Raw genomic sequence first — 20,921 nt, forward strand, 5'->3', positions numbered from 1 at the left:
TAACTTGCATCGAAATATGGCCGCCCATTTGCATGTACAGGGCCCACAGAGACAGCTGTCAACAGTTTTATGTCCTTTCAGTGTGCTATTCCATCCTTTGATCCACAATGCAAGTGCACTTGGCAGCTGAGTGATGGCATATTGATGTTGATGCTTATCTTCTACCTGCAAGTTTCTTTCACCTTACTCATTTCCACTGCACTACTCAACAAGTGCATTGTAAAATGACGAACCCCAAGATAGGGCAATGTTTGTATTCACTTTTATTTCTTCAAAGTGACAATACAATACAAAAAAGATGAAGAAAAGTCTCTACTGCTGGCTGCTATGATGCTTCAGGCTTAAGTCGTTCTGTCCAATCATATGGCTTCCACCATTTGGCAAATTCCAGGACTTTCTTTTTCTGCTCATCAAAGTTTTCATGACGCTGTTTCAGCCACAGTCTTGGTTCCAAGTCTAGCATGCCACCTACCACTTCCTGGAACAACAAACATTTCCACTGTCAAGAGCTGTATGTATGGTTTGTGGTTATACTATACTAGTGCCTATGTTCCTTGCCACTAGGAAGAGACAGGGTAAGAATTTTCAAAACTGAATACTGAAGCATGCGTTATTAAGAAGATTGAAAGTCCTTTACACTGCCATCTTGAACAATGTTGAAATTCTGATGAGTGCGTGTACATGACAGGTATTTTTTGAACAATTGTGAACCAGAACATGATACAGGCTGCTAATCTGGAGCAGCTTGGACCGTTATAACCTCTCTGGTGACGAGCTGCTGCCCATCACCAGAAATTGCATCCGTCACACTGACTTTCTGGAGCATATTCACGAAAAGAACCAAGTAGAAGTTTCTAAAAAAAAAATGTGACTGTTGAACACAACTAAAAAAACAAAATGTTACGTACGAAAGGGCTAAAAAAAGAAAATTACAAACAACCAATCATACCTCAAACGCTACAAGGCAAGGTGCTATTGAAAAAATAAAAATACAAAATGCTTCTAGATAACAATAGATGAACGTAAAAGCTCTTGGAATTTAGATGTTAGTTTCGATAGCGATGCATGAAGGTAAGTTGTTGGAATCTTCGACTGTGCAGGGAATGAATGATCTCGCGAAATGATAAGTATGACAGATGGCCAGTTTAACTTAGCATGGACATTCATGACCCGGAAGAATGGCAGTTGCGGGCTCGAAAAAATCATGAGGAAGTGGTTGACGACACAACATATGAAAAAGAGTTACAAGGGTGGAGACACCAAATTTTGAGGCTATTCGCAAGTTTCACATACGGTGAAGCCTCCTCCAAAACCACCAGAAAGATGATACCAGCCGAAGGTGAACATCTTGGACTGACGTCTCTCAGCCAACTTCTGTCGCACAGTGCTTTTAGCAGCACATTATTGCATTTTGAGTGGCACTGTTCACACAGCCACGGAACAATACATTAATGTAACATCCAAGCACTCCTGTAAAGCACATGTAATGGGCAGAAAAGTGAAGCAATCGCATTTTCTGTCCACTGCAGTGCTTGAATTGTCCGGTCAAAGGCCAGCCTTTCGGAAGGCACTGGTATGCAAAGTATGTTCACGTGAGCAGATGCCACAACAGTCCGTATGTCACAACTTTTGGGGCCCACGTAACAAACGTTCTGCTCGTTGCTGCTCTTCCCTGGTTGTGACATCGTTGCACACCCCGGCACTCAGAAACTGAAATTGCTTAGCATAAATAATACAGTAACAAATTTTCTACCACGCATATGTGAATTGCGGAGCATGAATAACACGTCCTGGGGCAATATGCAACGTTTGAAACAAAGAACATGCCAACCAAAAATTGTGTGTCTCCACCCCCTTAAACGGACTATGTTGTGGTAGCTCGCTAAGTCTTCAAACTGAGTGCGAGTTTTTAGTTTAGTTTCACACTGGTGTGGTGTGAATAATCTGAGAAGATGAAATGCACAGCACGGTTCTGCAAGGCTTCAATGTTACTAAGTATGCCTGCTCAGGATCCCATATAGCTGATGCAAATTGAAGTTTGGGACGTATTTGTGTCACCATGCTAGTTGTTTTACATTGATGGGGGCCTGTTTAAGATGCTTTGTGAAGGCCAGCAAACGGTTTGCAGAAGCCAGAGCTAGACTGATGTGATGGTATCATGACAAGTTTGACTGAGGGTGAACACCAAGGTACTAACTTATATGAGGGTGTAAGTTCAAGGCCAGGGATAACTGATGGATATAGGGTTGCAGCGAGTGAAAGACATCAGTTTAGCTTTAGATACATCGAGGAACATAAGCCAGCTAAACGTTCGTAATCTTGTTTCAAAATAGCTGCCACCTCGTTGCTGGGCCACAGAGCACAGCTTGTCCTTTATAGGATGATATTTATGGTTATCGCAAAGAAGTGCATAAATACATTTTGGCTGTGATGCACATGTGAACAACATATGTTCATAATGTGATGCAGCCAGCTGCCATCAACATTTGCTATAAAAGACAAGGGCAAACTTCCTGGTTAGTAAAAGAGTCGGCAGATGAAATCTCGACCACAAAACTACTACCCTCGTTTTCCTTCACCTTCCCGAAGCAGAAAACGAAAACAATAAGAATAAGCATGATGTGTTTGCAAAACTCGTCATCTCAATAACCCTGTAACGGCAGCCAAAAACATAAGTTTGATAGTTGTACCTTTCCGAAATACACTGGGAAGTCCTTTTCATCTTCAATAACATGAGCAAATCCTCCTTGGAGACCAAAATCTACGGAAAAGTAGGGCAGGCCTCTGGGGATCTGCAATGATAACAGCGGCTTAGACATCATGTCACGGGGCTAAGAGGCAAGGTTTCTTGCACTACCCCCTTTCTCCATTTTGTTCTGCTTACAGGCCAAATCTGCACCGACTTCCTTACAAAGAGTAGGAGAATGGTGCCCATGGCCAAACCAGCTTGGTTAAAATAACTAGTGCCATTATGTTATGCCACAACAACATTACAAATGAATTGTTTATTAAGTGAATGCATGGCCATAAAACAAAAGAAAATTAACAGTAATCAATGTGACAGTCGTGATCAACAGTTTTTTAGTTCTTGGGTGTTTAAAAAAAGTGATCACACCCTGTTGCCTCTTGCAATCATTGCCGGCATGACTGATTTACAACTCATGTTTGCGACAAGAATGTAAAACGTGCATTTTTGGCAAGAGCACAAGACAACAAATGGCACTATAGTGCATGGCAGCCTTTTGGAGATGCACTTTTCTTAAACCGGCCACAGTCTCTATGCCTCTTCCTAGTCCATGGTCTATGCGACAGTAATCCTGAACATAACTGTAGATGAAATGCAAAGATCACTGCAGGATGCTACAGCTTTATTGCACTGAGAGCCACCAGCTCTTATCGCACAAATAAAAATGCTTGGCATGATACAGAAAATGGGCAGCATCACTGTTCTCAAAGCTTCTACCCTCCATAATGCTTTGGCACTTGCACTGTTTGACGCATTACGACACAGTAGCCATACAAAAAAAGAGCTCCACGCAACTCTGCTAACTGGGTACAGAGCTGTGTTGAAAGCAATGGCTTTCCTTCTTTCGTTATCAATTTCTTTCATTACCATTTACAAAAAGTTTCATGGATGCTACTAGCGTTTGATACATCTTCCTAGAGTAATTTACAATAGGTACCGCATTTACTCACATAATTTGTGCACTTCTTTCGTAAAATTAAGGCTTCAAAAAAGGGGTGCACTAATTACGTAGAGATTTTGCAAACAAGTCCTAAAGAAAAAAAAAACTCTGCAAATGCCATGTTGCCCCATACCCGCTTACGACCCACGTTAGGTAGTTCCCCGTGTGATGGCATGTGCGCAGCTCAAAGCAATATGGCCCAAAATACGGTAAAACAAAACTGAAGTAAACATACGGAATTCCGCAAGCTCTTCTTTGACAGGTCTACCAGCTTTTTGTTTTGGGCCCATTCACTTTCACATTCCAGAATGGCTTTCTGAAAAAGGGAGACAACAGACCACAGATACATATCGATTACATGATCTTTGTAACCATTGTGCAACTAAGTGTGCCAGTGTCCCACTGCACTGGTGCACACAGAAGGCACATAAAATTTCTTTCTACTGTTACTGTGCACTTCCCACTAATATCAGTGCTACTATTCCAATTACTATGCAATGTTGCTGAGTGTTTGCTTTACACAGTCACGGAGGCAGGAACACTACTGCAGTTCTACAAATAGTACCTATACAACCCACATGAATGTATGATAACTGACAAATCTACACCCAGTGCGGTGGCTCAGCGGTTAGGGTGCTCAATTACTGAGCTGGAGTTCCCGGGTTCGAACCTGACCACAGCAGCCGTGCTTCAATGGAGGCAAAACGCAAAAGGTGCCCATGCTAAAGATCCACAGGTGGCCGAAATTATATTCAAGCCCTCCACTGCAGCACATCTTTCTTTCTTCTTTCACTCCCACTTTCCTCCCTTCCCTTAAAGTGCAATTCCGGTGTCCATCAAGAGATATGAGTGTCCACCAAGATGCTAGACAATTACTGAGCCATTTCCTTTCCTCAAAAACCAATTTTCTAACTAAACTACACACTATTTTTTGTTACAAACCGATGTGCAGAACAAGAAGAGTGCTAGAAGCAAGTTTAGGCAAATCATGAAGTGAACCTGTACTTGAAACAAGTGCAGTTTTACATGTTGTCCAATGCCTTCACAAACATACAAGGCAAGTTCATGTGTGCTGTGATACCACTCACCTTGAAGTACATTGGTGCCAAATTTCCTACATCCATCGGCACAGGTAAGCATTCTATAACAGCATGTGGATGATGCCGGAATGCAACTGCTGTCTCCATAAATACTGTGTCTTTTCCCATTTCCTCAAACATTTTGGTCAGGCCTTTCCTGAACACCTAGGTCATAAGACAGAAAGATTAAAGAACTAACACTATTTAGAACTGCATCAGAAGTGTGTTCCTGAATTTAGGAGCTATAGCAAGCTACCATTCAACTATGGCTTGAATGTGGAACCAACATAGTAATGTGCAGTCAGCTTTTTTAGCTAGACAAGCTCTCTCTGGAACTAAAACAGCACTTTCAGGCACCATTTGAACAGAAACTAGACACAAACATTCAGTCAAGAAAGACTGTTATATTACTTGCAACACCTTTTTGACAGAAAGAGGTTCTTCATCAGCAGAGAAATACAAAAGTGAAGGCTGAAATTCTCTTTCTCTCCCTCTATGGGAGAAAGGGAAAGAGAGTCTTGGGGAAAGAGAGTCATGGCACCCAAAATTCGTAATCTGTCACTATAGTATTGCACGGCACTTCACTCTACAGTTTCACCTGGTATTCATGCATAGACAGCCAATAAAGAAATGAAAAAGTAAAAATCCTTCTGGAACCAAACGCTTCTGGTATTGCACTACCAAAGATATGCACCTTTAGAGTCTAAACATGGCCCTCTGCAACATTTATTCTCACACTGCCCTTTTCTTCAGCAACTGTAAAAACTCATAATTGTGATCCTGATGGTGATATGGCTGTATAAAAATGAACAGTATGTAAATGTAGCCAGACTCAGTGTTGAAATTTTAAGTTAAATTGCATTTGCCACTGAGCACCTGTGGAAAGCAAGACTGATAATGACATTATCAAACACAACTGACAAGTTTTCAACTGTCGCATAACTACACATTTTCTCGTCCCGACGCACCCTTTAACCCATTAGCTTCCAAAGACGGCGAATCGCTGTCCTCGCTTTAAAATATTTGCGTTAAATATGCGTCAACAAATGGCTCCACATGCTCTGCTGTTAATTTCCGGATAGTAGTTTTCATGCCATATGACACTAGTTGCTCACTAGTTTCGAAAATGTATTGCAGGAAAGAAATTATTTTCTCGCCGCATTTTTTGGACACAGCCATGTCGTTGTGGGGAGACTGAAGCTTCAGGGACGCTGAAATTCATGCACTGCTCTTACCCTAAACCATAAACTTTTAGATCAGTGCTTATTTCACCCGAACAAGAGGCAGAGAACACAGAATAAAAAGCTCTGGGCTTCTGGGCCCAATGTAAAAAAGGCACAATTGCAGCGGCACAGATGATACAAAGAGCAAAACCAAGGAAATTACAGCCAGAGAGAAGAAATCACGGAGATGAACACGACCAATCGATGATAATAAAGAAGAATGGCAGACAATAACACGTCACGTGAACTCAAAAAAAGATAGGGGCATAAAGCAAACAGAATTTAGCAGTGTAGGTATATGGTGCAAGCCTGAAGCTGTAAAACAAACGCGTGCGCACGGTTTCCACAAAACCTATGCTGACCAACTAAGTCATGGCACAGAAAGGATCGCTTAATGTGACAAGGCACTAAAAACATAACAAAGAAAGGATAATTAGCCTTTGAGAGAATTCAGTAAACCAGCTTCAGAAAAGGCAGTGATTTCAAGGCCCCTCTTAGCTACTCTATTCAAAAGTAGCGGGAGCACATAACATAGCATCTGCGCACCGTAGTTAGCTTGTGGGGTAGGTATAATGTACAATTTAGTGCGACACAGTGAATACTTTGGTATGGTGGTCACAAGTTTCAACACATTAGATAAAAAGGAAATGTTCTGTTTGATTTCTTGTTTGCAGCATTGAGCTAGGCGAAAGTCGTAAAGATGAAGAATGTTTGTTACATTAGCCATGTTTAAGAGCTCTTTAGCAGGGTAATCGGACACATTTAGATTTGTGGCAAGTTGTCGCTGATGCACAGCTAGCCTAACCTGATGTCGCCTGGGATGACTTCGTTGGTGCGGATGATGACACTGACTTTGGAGAGCCGTACACTGAACAAAATATTAGTACGCGAAGTAAGAACGCTCTCCTATTGCCAGAAATGTGATGAAGACAATGAAGAGGACGCTGACCTACCACCAGCTGCCGATATATATTGTAGGCAGCAACGCTATCGGCGAGGGGCATGCGACTGCTCTGGAGAGCGTGCAAAGTGCTGTGATAGGCTCTGGTTTGAATAAACAGACGCATATAATGGACTTACATTGTCTGACTTTGCATTTTTGGCTGTAACATAGGAAGTCCACTTACTATGAACCTCGGATACAACAAAAGCAATCGGCATGACCGCCAGGTTTGTTATAAGTGGACTCGGCTGTATTCATCAATGTGATGTTTTTTCTGGCTGTTTACATTAGCCACTTATTGCACCAAAAAGCGACTGAAAAATAATGCGCAAGACTGAGAAGAGAGTTCATCTTGTCGAGAGGATTGTTCACAACACTGTGTTGTCCCAATACACGAGCACCAGAAATCAGCTGCACCTCAATCCCAAATGCGCCTCTCAGTGGCACCATTTTGATCACCATATACCTCTGAGTGCGGCATACCAGAAAGCATTATGCAAATGTTCAGTGAGCAAAGCCCAAGAAAAAACAGCGAGTACTGTCGGCAGTGTGACAAGTGCCACTTCACACATCTGAATTGCTTTAAGTTTTTTTCACAAACAACAAAAATTTTACTTGCTCTGGATTTGCAACTGTCTCAATAACCGCATAAAATAACTTCTTGCATGTGACCTTTACAGCCCGAGTTATTACCAATTCTTTCCAGCAACCCAGTCGTGCTATGCCCTCGTGAACGAAACGGCAGAATAGAATGTGTTGAAGGGGCTTCTGAGGAAAGTACACCCTTCCAATTTTTTAACATGAATGCGCGAACATCGATTGGTTGGTTGGTTGGTTTATGGGGTTTAACGTCCCAAAGCGACTAAGGCTATGAGAGACTCCGTAGTGGAGGGCTCCGGAAATTTCGACCACCTGGAGTTCTTTAACGTGCACTGACATCGCACAGTACACGGGCCTCTAGAATTTCTCCTCCAAAGAAATTCCAGCCGCCGCGGTCGGGATCGAACCCGCGTCTTTCGGGCCAGCAGCCGAGCACCATAACCGCTGAGCCACCGCAGCGGCCGAACATCGATTGCCCGGCAAAGCAGTGCCAAGACAAAGCAGAGCGGAAATCGGGAGAGGGAACGAGCATGCGCACCGATCATGCTCCTCGAACTAGCGTTGTCTGCTTGGCTGTTGTGTTTCATGCAAAGCAGCCCCTGCAAAGCAAGTTTTATGGCAGAGTTCTGAGAGCACTTTTTTTTTGTGTGTGTGTTCTATCTAGTGCGTGTTTGTGGCTCTGGTCTGGTGCAAATGCATAATGTTCCAAGCACAATGGTAGGCCCCAGTTAAATTTAGGAGTAGCATCTTGAGAGTATTTGTTTTAACGAAGTAATTGAGCAAATACCGAGGGTCCTCTTCAGTAAGTTTTTTGTAAGTAATGATTGCAACTGGTTCTAGGGCATGCTAAGCTGTTTGCAAATGTGCGCTCTTTTCAGAAACAGCCACGCTATATGCAGCGTATAAAAACAACTGCTCTCAGCCTCTTGGCGCTCCGATGCATAACAGCCAATGATCGGCGGTAGGGGTTGCTTCGCACTAATTGGAACAGCCTAGCAGACGACGCTTACTCCAGCAGCAGGAATTGTGGGCATGACCTTGCCTCACATTCTTTCTCCTCTCCCTCTTTATCCTCTCCACCAGGCAGTCGACGCTCGTGCGTTCATGTTAAAAAAAATTGGAAGGGTGCACATACACTAACTAAATCATTAAATTCTCTCATCATGAACACCTGAGAGAAATAATGCACTTCTACACGAGCGTGAAAGTTGCACAGTCCTATCTGGTGGCTCTTTCATGGTCACATTCTGGCAGGTCAGGAAGCTCTCCCCGCGCTAGGATTGCCGACCTTTGAGCATGCAAAAAGTTACGAGAGGAGAGGGAAAGGTGCGTAGAGGCTGAAATTCAAATTTTGACTACGGACAACTCGGATTCTACAAAGCGCACTAAAAAAGTCCTTGCTACAGAATATTCGTGAAGCAGCCTCCTTGAATGCCCAAACGAAAGGAATTTCAGCCATATTCTTCTAAAACAAACACATTTATGGCCACTTAGTCATTTTCTTTGTCACTCAAATCCGTTTCCGCAATGAAAAATTTGCTAGTGTTCTTTAGCAAAACATTCCACACCGTGAGTGAAGAAAAAAGTTACAACACCAGAGAGCACTTCCTAGGCCACTAGAACTTTGCAATGTCCATCTTTATTTCTTGTAAAAGCAATCCTTTTACTCTAGGCCTGAACTGGCCCTACCATTCTGTCCAGCAGAGATTTCAAATGAAGCTGACATCACTGACTTCATGAAAACAGCTTTAGACACTTCAAAGAAAGTTTATAGGCACAATCATAGACGCTATACTGCAAAGGGTTATCAAGACAGTAATTGCTCAAGAGGTTCAAAACAATGCTTGTGTTGTGCTATTCATGCATTCATCACGTACATACCTGCACTTCAAGCCAGACATCTTCATCAAGTAATGTTCCAGAACAAACATGTCCCTGTGGGACGATTAGACAGTGGCCCTCCGTCAGTGATTGATGTGGTGGTAAGCATAAATAAGTCTGCAAAGTGAGCACAGAATAAACAACTGCATGTTACATTTTTCACCCAGTTTACTAAATTTCAACGAAACGTTGGCTGCTTACCCTTATACCAATGGCAATGATCAGATGCTTTTTCATCTCATGACTATCAATGCAGTATTTGCACTTCTCCAATGCTTTCGACATGTGCTTGTGCTCTGTCAGAAAAAGATTAAAAAAGTATGTTCGCAATTAGTTTCAGTGTATGCTGGCATAAAGCATTCAACACATCTGCAAATTACAACACAATACTACAAGATTCCCGCTTTACCTGCAATTTTTAAAAGTTCACTTTTGCTCTCATTACAGCTTTTTGAAAGTATGTTTCTGTGATACCACAAGAAAAAAAAAGGCCTTTCAAAAGACCTAAAATGCTTGATAGCGAACGAAACAGATTTCAACAATAACAAAACAAGGACGATACCTTGGATGGCTCTCATTCGGTCCCTGGCATCCTGTTTTGCAGAAGAATCGTACTGGCTTGCCTTATCCATGGCAGCATCATCAAAGTCATAATCTTGACTTGTCGAGGCTCGCACCTGGACAACGTATTCCCCACATGCGTACGTTCTCAAACAAAAATTCTCAAAGCCCAACTGCGTCTCTTTCGGAAGCTGTACACAGACACTACCAGTGTAGCAAGACGAATGTTATCATCATCCTCTCACCTTGCCAGCAAGGCGTGCAAACTCAGCATTTTGATCTTCAGCCGTCGTCATCTTCTCCCGCTCAAACTGATAACAGAGGAAAAGACAAGGTAACTCAGGTAGTGCAGTGCAAAAACAAAAAGAAGTCAGTCTAGCTTGTCAGCAATATGCATAAACATTAAAGGAACTCTGAAACAATTTGAATGTTGTGTCCTGATGCATAGACTTGGCAGAGAGAGTTCTTGCAGCTGTTCAAGTTTAGGCATTCGACACAAAGGGAACTCTGCAGAACAAAGATTCATAAATAATCTTTGAAAATTCCAAACCTACACCTGAGTCCTTCAATAGGGCTTTATGGTCATGAAACTTCATAACTCTATGGGAGAACTTGGTGCGCTGCCCAAAACAGCCGCATGGCAGCACTGGTGTCAGTTGAGGAGCATGTTTTGACGAGCAGTGGAGCGGGAAGCTATGTACTGCGTAGAAAGCGATTTTTTGCAGCGTGGTGTTTTCTTGTTTGGGCTGTTTATCAGGCACAGTGTCGAAGTATTTGAATGCATGTATTTTTGTGAACCACCGGTTCCGGCTACAGGAACAACGGCGACAAAACGTTTCCCATCTGACAATGAATTGAGAGAGACATGGAGACATGCCATACCCCAAAAATAAGTTGGTGACTACCTTTCGATTCCCAAACATGCGTGTTTGTGAGAAACATTTTGATCCCATGGACATCATTTGACACACCAAGTTCTTAGTGAATGGGGATGCTGCGTTACTGCAACACGAGCTGCCCAAGCTGAAGCCTAACGCTGTTTCTCAGTTATTCCAAGGGCTTCCATGATATTTGACCAAGCCCAATCCACGTTCTTGACCATCAACGAAGCAACACCGCATCACACCAGAAGCCTGCACAGGGATAACTTGTTTCCGAACTACCCAGCCATCGACGACACTACTGAAGCAGCTAACGACGGTGAGCATCAGTGTACACGGGTCTCTAGCATTTCATCATGATCAAAATGCAACTCGCTCCTCTTGGGTCAGCAAGAAAGCACCATTAGCACAGAGCCACCACGGTAGCTTTGGTAGCACTAGAATCACTCCTCAAACTCTACATTATCGTACTACTAAGCACATCATGCTCAAAACACATAACAAACAGCTTACCATTTGCTTGAGTGAATGTCGGTCGTCATCAGCAAAGTACCGGACCCGTTCGCCACCCCTGTCATGTGTAGCAACCTGTAACACACCAGCTCACTCATTGAAGACATCGCCTAAAGTAGCGCAAATCATCAAATGGTAACTTCTGCAAGCACGGATTGAATTTCTAAGTGTTTTGCAATACTCAAGTGCTGACCACTTGAAGGAGAGCTTACTGCCAGAGCACTACACTTTCAGTAGACTACCAACATTTGTTTCGTATAAAACCAGAATGAGTACCATAAGAATATAGAGACAGGCTATATAGGAAAGTGGTAAAACACTTTACAAGGTGAACACAGGCAGAAGGAAAGGAATAGTGTTTGTCCCACGTCCTCCTTCTGCCTCTGTGTTGGTCTTGCAAGTAAGATTTACTACTTTCTGAAACCATGAACCACCTAGCCTGTCTACAAGTGTTGTTGAAAGATAAGTTAGTTGTACACAGTCTACTCCTTGTCGGAGTCGACACAGCTTTTATAGGTGAACTTTCTTATTTTTATAGTACCAAACTTGCAGAAAGATTGTCGTGAAAAAAAAACGTGGCAGCAGCCTAGAGTTTCTTTCAAATTTTAGTCAACAAATGGTTCATGCTGTCACATTCTACAAAAATTTTTATCAACTTCAGTTTTTTCTATGCAGAACATTATATCCATGCCTGCATAATGCACTCATTACTGTCGTTTCAAATTATCAACACAGTGAAAAAATGAGAAACTAATTCAGAAATATAGGGACATAACTGCACAGAGAATTCATCAAGGATAACAATGCAAAAAAGCACGAGAAAATCCAAGAATTCATTGTCATGATATGCTTTTTGCAAGCTGGGCAGTCAGGTCAAAAACAATTTTTAGAAAACTGGCATTGTCTTGGAGATCACAGGTAGTTTTTGCTACCTACAGTCACAAAAAACATTTTTAATGTTTCTGCTGGGCTGTTTTCGGGAAAATCTTTCAGGATATAATTAGAAAGAGCTTATAGACATGAAATCTGGTGTTTCTAAAATGCAATTTTTTCTTTTCGACCTTTTCACGATTTGAAATTTGCGTCCACCTTTAAGACGAACTTGACGGAACCAGAACATTTTTCTCATCATAAGTTCGTTTAAGGGGAACATTAGTCTTAGAAAAAAAAAGTTATTAATGAAGTCACAACCAGAACATTTTCTGGGAACGTGCGTTTGCACGCTGGTTCTAAATATATCACTTAATTTCATGCAGAACTATAGTGCTTTGCACTTATATATTATGTCTGGAGAGGAATTTTAAGAAATTTTGCTGCAGGGAATTTTCTAAATGCATGCCATTAATTTGTCTTTACATCAAGGAATACAGTAGGAATAATATTATTATCTCACCTATCATAGACCTTGAGTTATGGGGGTTTGAAGTTGCCACGTCAGAAATGGGGAAGAGAAGTTTGTATTCCTGTTTCTGGAATGGCAACTTCAAAACCCTATAATTCAAGTTTAATGATAGGCGGGGAAACAGGGAAATTAAATTTTGACTCTCACTATGAAGCACAATTCCGTTCTATCAAATGTGTTCTCCAGTTTCTGTGGAACCCGAGTATATCACAATAAAAGAACAAAAACAACAAAAGCAGCCTCGCATAACAATTTCATGGCACGGAATGAACACCCACTTTTGCTTTCTTCCTCGAAGATCCACCCGCTTCCACGGGTTCTGACAGTGGGTGTTCAAAGCCCCGACCGTCAGTCTTGGTGAGAATGACCACTTCCTCACGACGAGAGCCACGTTGTGCTCCATCGGGGCACACACTGGCACCAGCACACTCTCTCGCCTTCCTGGCTTCCTCAATTTCCTTCTTGAGCTTGTCATACAGCACCGTGTTACCGAGCATTTCAGCCTTTATAAGCTTGGCACCAAGCGTATTCAGCTCTTTGTCCGAAAGTATCTTGGCCGGAGCAGCGCTCTCTTTCCTGCTCTCTGGGTCGGCTTCATCCATTTGCGCCACTTTCTTACTTGGACTTGACCTTTCAGGCACACTCGAAGCCTGGCTCTTACTTGGCAAAGAATTTCTCTTTTCGAGCGTGCCTTCAAGCTTCCCAGCGCCTTGTTTGTCTATCAAACAAAAAAGTTAGTGCATGTTCGACCAGTGAGCACACTGGACATACAAATCCAAATGTGTACAATCTCAACTTTGTGTCACAAAAACAAGCAGAAAAAAGAACCTTTTGATTCCTTGTAGAATTCCTTTTTCATCCAGCTCGGCTTTGATGATGACGATGATGATGAGTGCTCCCTCTTGTAGTGATGCCCGTCACCGTGACGATCGTGAACTGAGTCATCCTCCAGTGGTCTCTGAAATCTTCCCCGTTCCCCAGAGTGCTTTTCTGATCCCGGCTGTCGATGCTCCCTGTCTAAGTATAAACAAGTTCGGTAAACATTTTAATATTCACTGAAAACAGTTTCTAAAAGAATTTCCACCTCAAAGTGATACTTACGCTTTGTTTGGTAGGGTAGTTGGCCTCCGCTCTCATCATCTGAGCCTGGTTTCTGCATTCGTCCATATCTTTTTGACGAGCTGTGCCTCTCGTGATGTCTTTCTCCTCGCACACCTGCTCTTGACTCAGCTTCTGCAATAAGGGTCTCCAATTTTTCTAATGACTGAAACAAACAAAACAACAATACCATTAATAGAGCAACAGTTCCAATTATTCCAGTTTCATAACTGCCAAACAAAGAAACACTTCCAACATTGCATGTTTCATTTAAACATGGTTTCTTTCCTAAAGAAACATTACTCGGTGTCTGAATAAGAGCTGTAGAAGAGTGCACACAGCAGTAAATAGGGTATGGAGCCAGACTTCCATTTAGAGAGGATACTCTGAGTGTCTTCATTAGAATGAACTGGAAGTAGGTTAGCCTTCATTTTGCCAAACCAGCCAAACCAAGTGATCTGGCATTTTTCTAAAATGGTAAATGGTGGGCTGTCATTTTGTATGAGTCAGCTGTTCATGTCTCAAGAAGCTCACTTTTTTTTTGCTGCCGCCAAGACTGCACAATGGTTCACTTGTCATTTAGCATGCCCAAAATGGTTTTGCCATGCCACGACAAAACTTCAAGGGGCTGAAGTGACGCAGTTCTCATAAGTGTGAATGCCAGGCATGAAAGAAAAACATAGCCAGGCTGAAAAGAAAGAAAAGTCACTCTTCAGTCACATCATCATCATCATCATCATCATCATCATCATCATCATCATCATCATCATCATGCTGTGACTGAAGAGTGACTTTTCTTTCTTTTCAGTGGTTTCAGGCGTTACTTGGTCTATCTGAGGAGGCATTAAGCCCCCTTTGTCACAGCATTTCACCCCCGAGCACCAGGCCAAGGAAAAGCTTGGAGCCAGGAAAACCACTGGGTAACCACTGCACATCCAACCCTGCAAGGCCAGCGCTGCCAGCACATCCGAAGCCAGTGGCATTGCCATTTCAAGAAGAAAAGAATAAATAAATGAAAGTGCATTAACTTTCATTTATTCACCAAATGACAGAGCAAACCATTCCTTCCTTCAATCAGCAAGCAACAAATAAAGAGGCTGTAAAAAATGAAGACAGCAAGAAACCTGTACTTTGGAATATATTTCTGTATGGCACTAATATTGTGTAGCACTGAGTCCGCAAAACTGGCACAAGTCTGCAGCTTTACATAACACTGTTGTGAGTCAGTCAGGTAGCACACAGAAACTGAATGGAGCTGCACTCACAACCTCGGATGAAGTTACAGATAACGAACTGCAGAATGCTACCATAGAAGCAATGCTTGTGTTTTAAACGCAGTATTCAGCCATCTAGTACTTAACAGAACGGACAGCTGTTAAGCAATGTTCTGCTTATACAATAGCAGTCAATACTTCACACTGCCAGCAGAAATAAGCTATTGCATTTTCTAGACTATGGTCCACACGCGGTGTATAGTCTGCAGGGACAAATTTCGGCAGAAAAAAAAAAGTTTTTACATTGGCCGCTGATACTTCAGGGAAGCAGCCCAGATTTTCTTTAGGTGCTTCAGGTAAACAGCCAACATCTGTATACTTTTTCCATCGACCTCAAATTCTTTCTCTCCTGCTCGGTTCGACTTGACTGCTTGCGCACGCTCCACTTCACTGAGCTCGAATGCTGCCAGGAAGGAGCTTATCTTTTCATAGCCGAGCAAACGCTCTTCAAGAAGGACTACAAGGCCTCTGGCATTAATTATGCGTCAAGGCTTTTCACAAGCAATCACTGAAAAGCAGCCACTCTGTGTACCACCAGCAGCATTTGCTTGCATATCGAAGCCGACTACATTTCAGGGCAGATTTTGCTATGTGATTTAGCACGGCAGCTGACATCAACAGCCACACTATACTTCTTCACGTATGACACCTGATCTTAAAAAATTAAAGGGACACTGAGGAGAGCTCTATTAATATTTTTTTTTTATAGCAAAATCCGATAGTTCGGCATTTCATGGCTTTGTTGCCACTTGGCCGGCAGCGAAAGATGCATTTATTTCTAAGAAATTTGGATTCGAAGTTGAAAAAGTTTTTCCCGCCGCTCTGATTCAAACTTGGGATTCTCCTATGACGACACAGGACTAAGTGACGTGAAACATGTCGTGCACATGACGTAACGCAGACTCCGTGATTTCTAGCGGCCATCAGCGCGGCCCAGCAGCAGACGAAAAGAAAGCTACCGCCGGGCGCACGTTGAAGGCATCTATCGGCTATTGCGGCCGTCGCTTCGTTTACGTTTGTACCAGCGTTTTGCCAGCGTTACAATGGATCCCGTTCTCGAAGTCGTCAACAAAGTTCTCGCAAATAGACACCTTTAGCATACCGTGTACCTTGTTACCATTAGCGGAATACCGGGAGCCCCCATACCGCTGTGAGTAGGCCCTGATTGGTCCCGGCGCTGCAGGAGCGCGCATAGCTGTCGTGTACGTGGCGCCATCTGGCGACGTCAAGGAGATTTGCGCATGCATTTGCCGCGCCTCAGTGGTTCGTGGTTTCTTGTGTCCTAGTGTTGCTAGAACTGTTGGTTCTAGCAACACTGTTTTGTCCTATGACGTCATGAAGCTTGTACTTGCGAGTTTGGCCTGTGGCGGCGATACCTGTATTTTGGTTCTTGCTCTTTTCTACGTTACAAGAGCTTTGTTGTCAGTATGAATGGCGTTTTTGTAATCAGGAGCTGGTATTCTGTCGATGCAAGTCAACTTCAATTTCTCCTCAGTGTCCCTTTAAGTTATGTGTAGTCCGTACCACCTGAAATTCCAGCTTTTAGACATGTATAATCCGCAGACTATGGTCCAGAAAATACAGTAACTCTCAACATCATGTTGCTACGGCATCATTCACTCACCCCATATCGCTCAGCTGCAACTTCCTCCTTTGATCGCCCTTCCTCGGCTGCCTGTTCACGTATCCTCTGGTAAGCCCGTCTCAGCCACTTAAGACCTCCATCACCAACAGATGACGAGGCCAGCACTGGCTCGGCTGGTGCAGCCTCATCTTTGGGCAGTCCAGTCCCACCTTCTTTCCAATATGGATTCAACTCACGTTGATGCTGTCCAGGCTGAAACAGCACATGTACTCAATCAGAGCTGCAGCCGACTGTTGGTTCGGTTTGGTTTATCAGGTTTAACGTCCCAAAGCGACTAAGGCTATGAGAGACGCCGTAGTGGAGGGCTCCGGAAATTTCGACCGCCTGGGGTTCTTTAACGTGCACTGACATCGCACAGTACACGGGCCTCCAGAATTTCTCCTCCAAAGAAATTCTAGCCGCCGCGGCCGGGATCGAACCCGCGTCTTTCGGGTCAGCAGCCGAGCACCATAACCGCTGAGCCACCGCGGCGGCACAGCCGACTGTTCCGTTCCGAGATTATAACAATTTGTTTCAGATAACACACGCACTTAAAACTTATCTCAGTTTTCCCACATGTGGGCAATATGCAAATATGAGTGTAATGGCACTGTCAGACCTGAAGCAAGCACACAAATGCACTGCGGCTATAGCTACCAGCGTTGGAGTGTCAGCCATTGACACTGAGAACCATGGGCCAAGACATAGCATTTATCAAGATTGGGGAAGTCATACCATTCTCATTATTCGTGTTTTCATGAGCCGCAGCACCGCGAGTGGAGATTATTTCGCACCAGTCATCAGACACTTGTGCTAATCTCTTCTCGCTGCCAATGCAACTGTCGCACCATGATGCCTCCTGCAAGCAATGACTGGTATCACAGTACTCTTAACACTGGCCTTGACAACAAGCAACATAACGTGCAAACTTTGAACCTTTTAGCTGGCACACAACATCGGACAGCACCAATAGCATGTGGGACGCACCACAACTTTTTGCCCTCGATTGTACAAAACATAATTCGTTAAAATGTGACACATCCCCCAAGACAGGTCAGAAGCAAGGCAAGCATGTGAGTCGTATTCATATTCTCTTTGAAAGTGTGTGGCTTACAATACACACAACTGTACTGCACATGACCCATTATAATAATTATGTCTAATTGACAACGATTATATACGCACCTGGTCCATGGTCCTTAACGTCTTTTCTCTCTGTTCTGTTGGACCGCTTCTCTCGCCTCTTCTCTGCGCTCGATGCTCCTTCGCAGATATTGTCGGAATCACGTCTTCAATATTCATCCATGCGTCCCTCTAGGTGAAGAATACTGTGTTTAATTGGGCAACATGTTATGTGTCACCTGGCTATTTATGAACGGCAGGCAATAGTACATAAGCTGCTCAATGCAACTTCTCGCCTGTGCAGCGCAGTCAGAAAGAAACTACTGGGAGTTCAAAAAACACGAATGGAAACTAAGAGAGGAAGCCAAATGCTCAACCGTGTTTTCAAAACTTCAAATGTTCTTCTTTTTTTTCCTTCGGACTTATATAACGAAACACAAAAACAGTCATGCAAATTAATATTTCTCACCTGAACTCCTCCCGACGTTTCGCTGACGCTTTCGTCAGGCACCTGTTTCGAAGAGTCTCGAGATGCTCGGGACGGTGCGTCAGTCCATTCATCGCTACTACTTTCGCTGCTACGGCTGCTGGAACGCTGAAAACGTAACACGTACAACGTCTACCCATACTGCTGCATTAGAGAGGTGGTAGTTGCTAGTTAAAAACGGAACTGTGAAGAACTCACTGATCGCTGAGAAGCTTTCTTCGCCTTCATAGAGCGCTTTTTGTGCTTGTGCTTTTTCGATCTTTTCGTCGCCTGTAAAAACGCCGGAAAATAGCAAGCTTGAAAACCTGGTGTGGACGGTAAGACTCCACAACTTACACAGGGGGATGATTCCATTGCCTTTTCGCAGGATTTTGTGTACCAGTAGTAACACTACGCACCGCACAACTTGCTACTTTGAGTCGCGTACGGGCTAGGCACTAGTGAAAAATCCAAGCGATAGAGCTTTTGGCCCGCTCGTTTGCAGCTCGGAGCATTGTTACAACACCGAAATCATTTCTGCTCATACAGCACGAAGGGAAACCACAGCAAACAGCCGGTAAAAACATAACAACATCAGCTGTTGTGCTCAGCATGGGAGCACTGCGCAACGAGCGCCAAACGGATTCGGTTAAATTCGGCCACTTCGGCTTTTTGTGGCTTTCTTGCTTTCCGCTTGTACAGCAGGCCAGCAACTTAAACATATTGTTAACACAGACTATCAAAAATATGTATTAGTTTTTGAAAACTATTTTGGTAAGTATTGACATTTTTTAACAGACGGATTCTAGGTGGGTGAAAAGAGGTCGAAAACAGATCTTTATGCGCACGGTAGAGCGCGAAATTTGTATTCATGTAGTCCAACCATTGTCGCACGTTCCACCAAGGAGCTGTTTTTGCACAAGGGCGAAGTGTGCCTGTGTACTAGACGCGGAACGCGTACTGTATCGCTCAGATTTCTTCGCCGCAGGACCCAGTGAAAGGACAAACGAGTTACTCTTTCCACTGTGAATGGCGTCGCTGTCGGCCAACGCTAACCACCCTGCGCCCCTACCTCCGCTGGACAATGACAGCATATCAATTCTATGACAATGTTGCCCCAGTGGCCGTGGACCGTAAGGTACAGCCCAAGGGGTTTGGTTCTAAGCTGTGCTCTGGGGTTGTATAATGTAGAGTAGTGGGGCTCTTGCAGCGTCCACTCAAATCCGAACTTTTGGAGGCACGAGGACGAGAGTACCATTCACCTCCAAAAGATCTGGAACGCTGACAACGCATAACGAGCCACAGAGCATGGTCGAGCCACAGAAAAGCCCCTTGGGCTAAACTTCTGACTAAGTCGGTACATGTGTTCGCTTAGGGGAATGGCGAAAGAGTTGGAAGTCTCTCTCTCCCTCTCTGGCACTGACAGAAATCCTTCGCGAGAGATGATCAGTTAGCAGACGTGCTCCGATTCCTGTCCGGTATTTTGCACGAAGTAGAGAACCTGGATTCTGAGTGACGAATATTGTAAAATCTTGATGTAGCTATGCGTTGTATATGTGATTTGGTTTTGGTTTCAGTTCTGTAGATTGTCTTGTGACTTGTCTTTGTAAATGTGTACGGCCGGCGTTATTGCGACCGGGTGAGAATAACGGAAATCCAAGCCAAAGCGTTATTGCGACCCGGTGGAAATAACGAAAAGCCGGCCCAAAGCGTTATTTTCACCCATGGATTGCCTTGGCTTCGTTTATTGTTGGCGGACGGGATTTGAGCCGCCGTTTTTGCATCGTTTGCTTGTTTGATCCGCCTCTGTCAACGCGTGGACGTGTGATTTCGGGGTTGCGCTTGGATTTTAGGCGGTGTGGTAAAGTCATGCAGGCGTTTTGCATCATTCTCACCGTGTATATGTGACCTTGGCTTTTGCGTGGCGCGTTCTGATCGCTTGATTCGTTGTGAAAGGACTCTTGTGTGCTTGCGTTGTTTGGGTGCTCGCGCTTGTGCACACTGGCCTTGGAAGACGCTCCAGCTTTCTCCGGAAAATCTTGGTATAATTAATCGACATAAATACGCTTTCATTTCGCGTAATTTATGGGTTGTGCGAGTAGGCATATGTGTGATTCAACCTGATTTGCGACATTCATTACAACGTGGGACCAGGGTCATAAATACGATCCAGGCACGGTGGTTTTGCAGTCCCCGAGGCATTCGTTAGTTGAAGCGAGCAGTGGTTTCGTATGTACAAGGTCGTCCACCCTTAACACGCGAGTGCGTGGCCTCACTCTGGAGGGCCACTGCGTCCTTCACGGCCGCTCATCGCAGCCAAGTAGCGCAGGAGAAGTTGGACCTGAACGTGGTGCTTCACGTCATCTACCACTTCGCTTCGACTCGCGGCCGTGTCGTGCGCAGTGGCCCTCCAGAGTGGGGCCACGCACTCGCGTGTTCGTACAAGTTGACGACCCTGTACAGAGGGCAAAACACATGCCTAGAACAACCAAACTGTGTGTTCCGGAGCTCCCAAAGCCGCTGCGGCCAAGAAGGCAAAAAATGACGATGAAATTTTATGAGTTTAAA

General features: G+C 43.9%; 1 protein-coding gene across 1 annotated transcript; it reads right to left on the reverse strand.

Annotated features, from left to right (window-relative positions):
- Positions 1-240: 240 nt before the first annotated feature.
- LOC149371767 (pre-mRNA splicing factor cwf19l2) lies at positions 241-19,004 on the reverse strand. The gene is made up of 17 exons (XM_089566055.1): positions 18,711-19,004; positions 18,573-18,644; positions 18,357-18,482; positions 17,951-18,079; positions 16,766-16,978; positions 13,871-14,033; positions 13,598-13,786; positions 13,048-13,487; positions 11,368-11,442; positions 10,219-10,284; positions 9,975-10,089; positions 9,614-9,708; positions 9,413-9,529; positions 4,775-4,930; positions 3,922-4,002; positions 2,691-2,792; positions 241-478 (listed from the first exon to the last, which is right to left on the reverse strand). The coding sequence occupies exons 1-17, from the start codon at positions 18,726-18,728 to the stop codon at positions 326-328; spliced, it is 2,310 nt and encodes a 769-aa protein (XP_089422181.1). The 5' UTR covers positions 18,729-19,004; the 3' UTR covers positions 241-325.
- Positions 19,005-20,921: the final 1,917 nt, after the last annotated feature.

Source organism: Amblyomma mixtum, chromosome 1, assembly GCF_055824585.1.
Source record: "Amblyomma mixtum isolate Tamu chromosome 1, ASM5582458v1, whole genome shotgun sequence".
Classification (NCBI taxonomy): Eukaryota; Metazoa; Arthropoda; class Arachnida; order Ixodida; family Ixodidae; genus Amblyomma; species Amblyomma mixtum.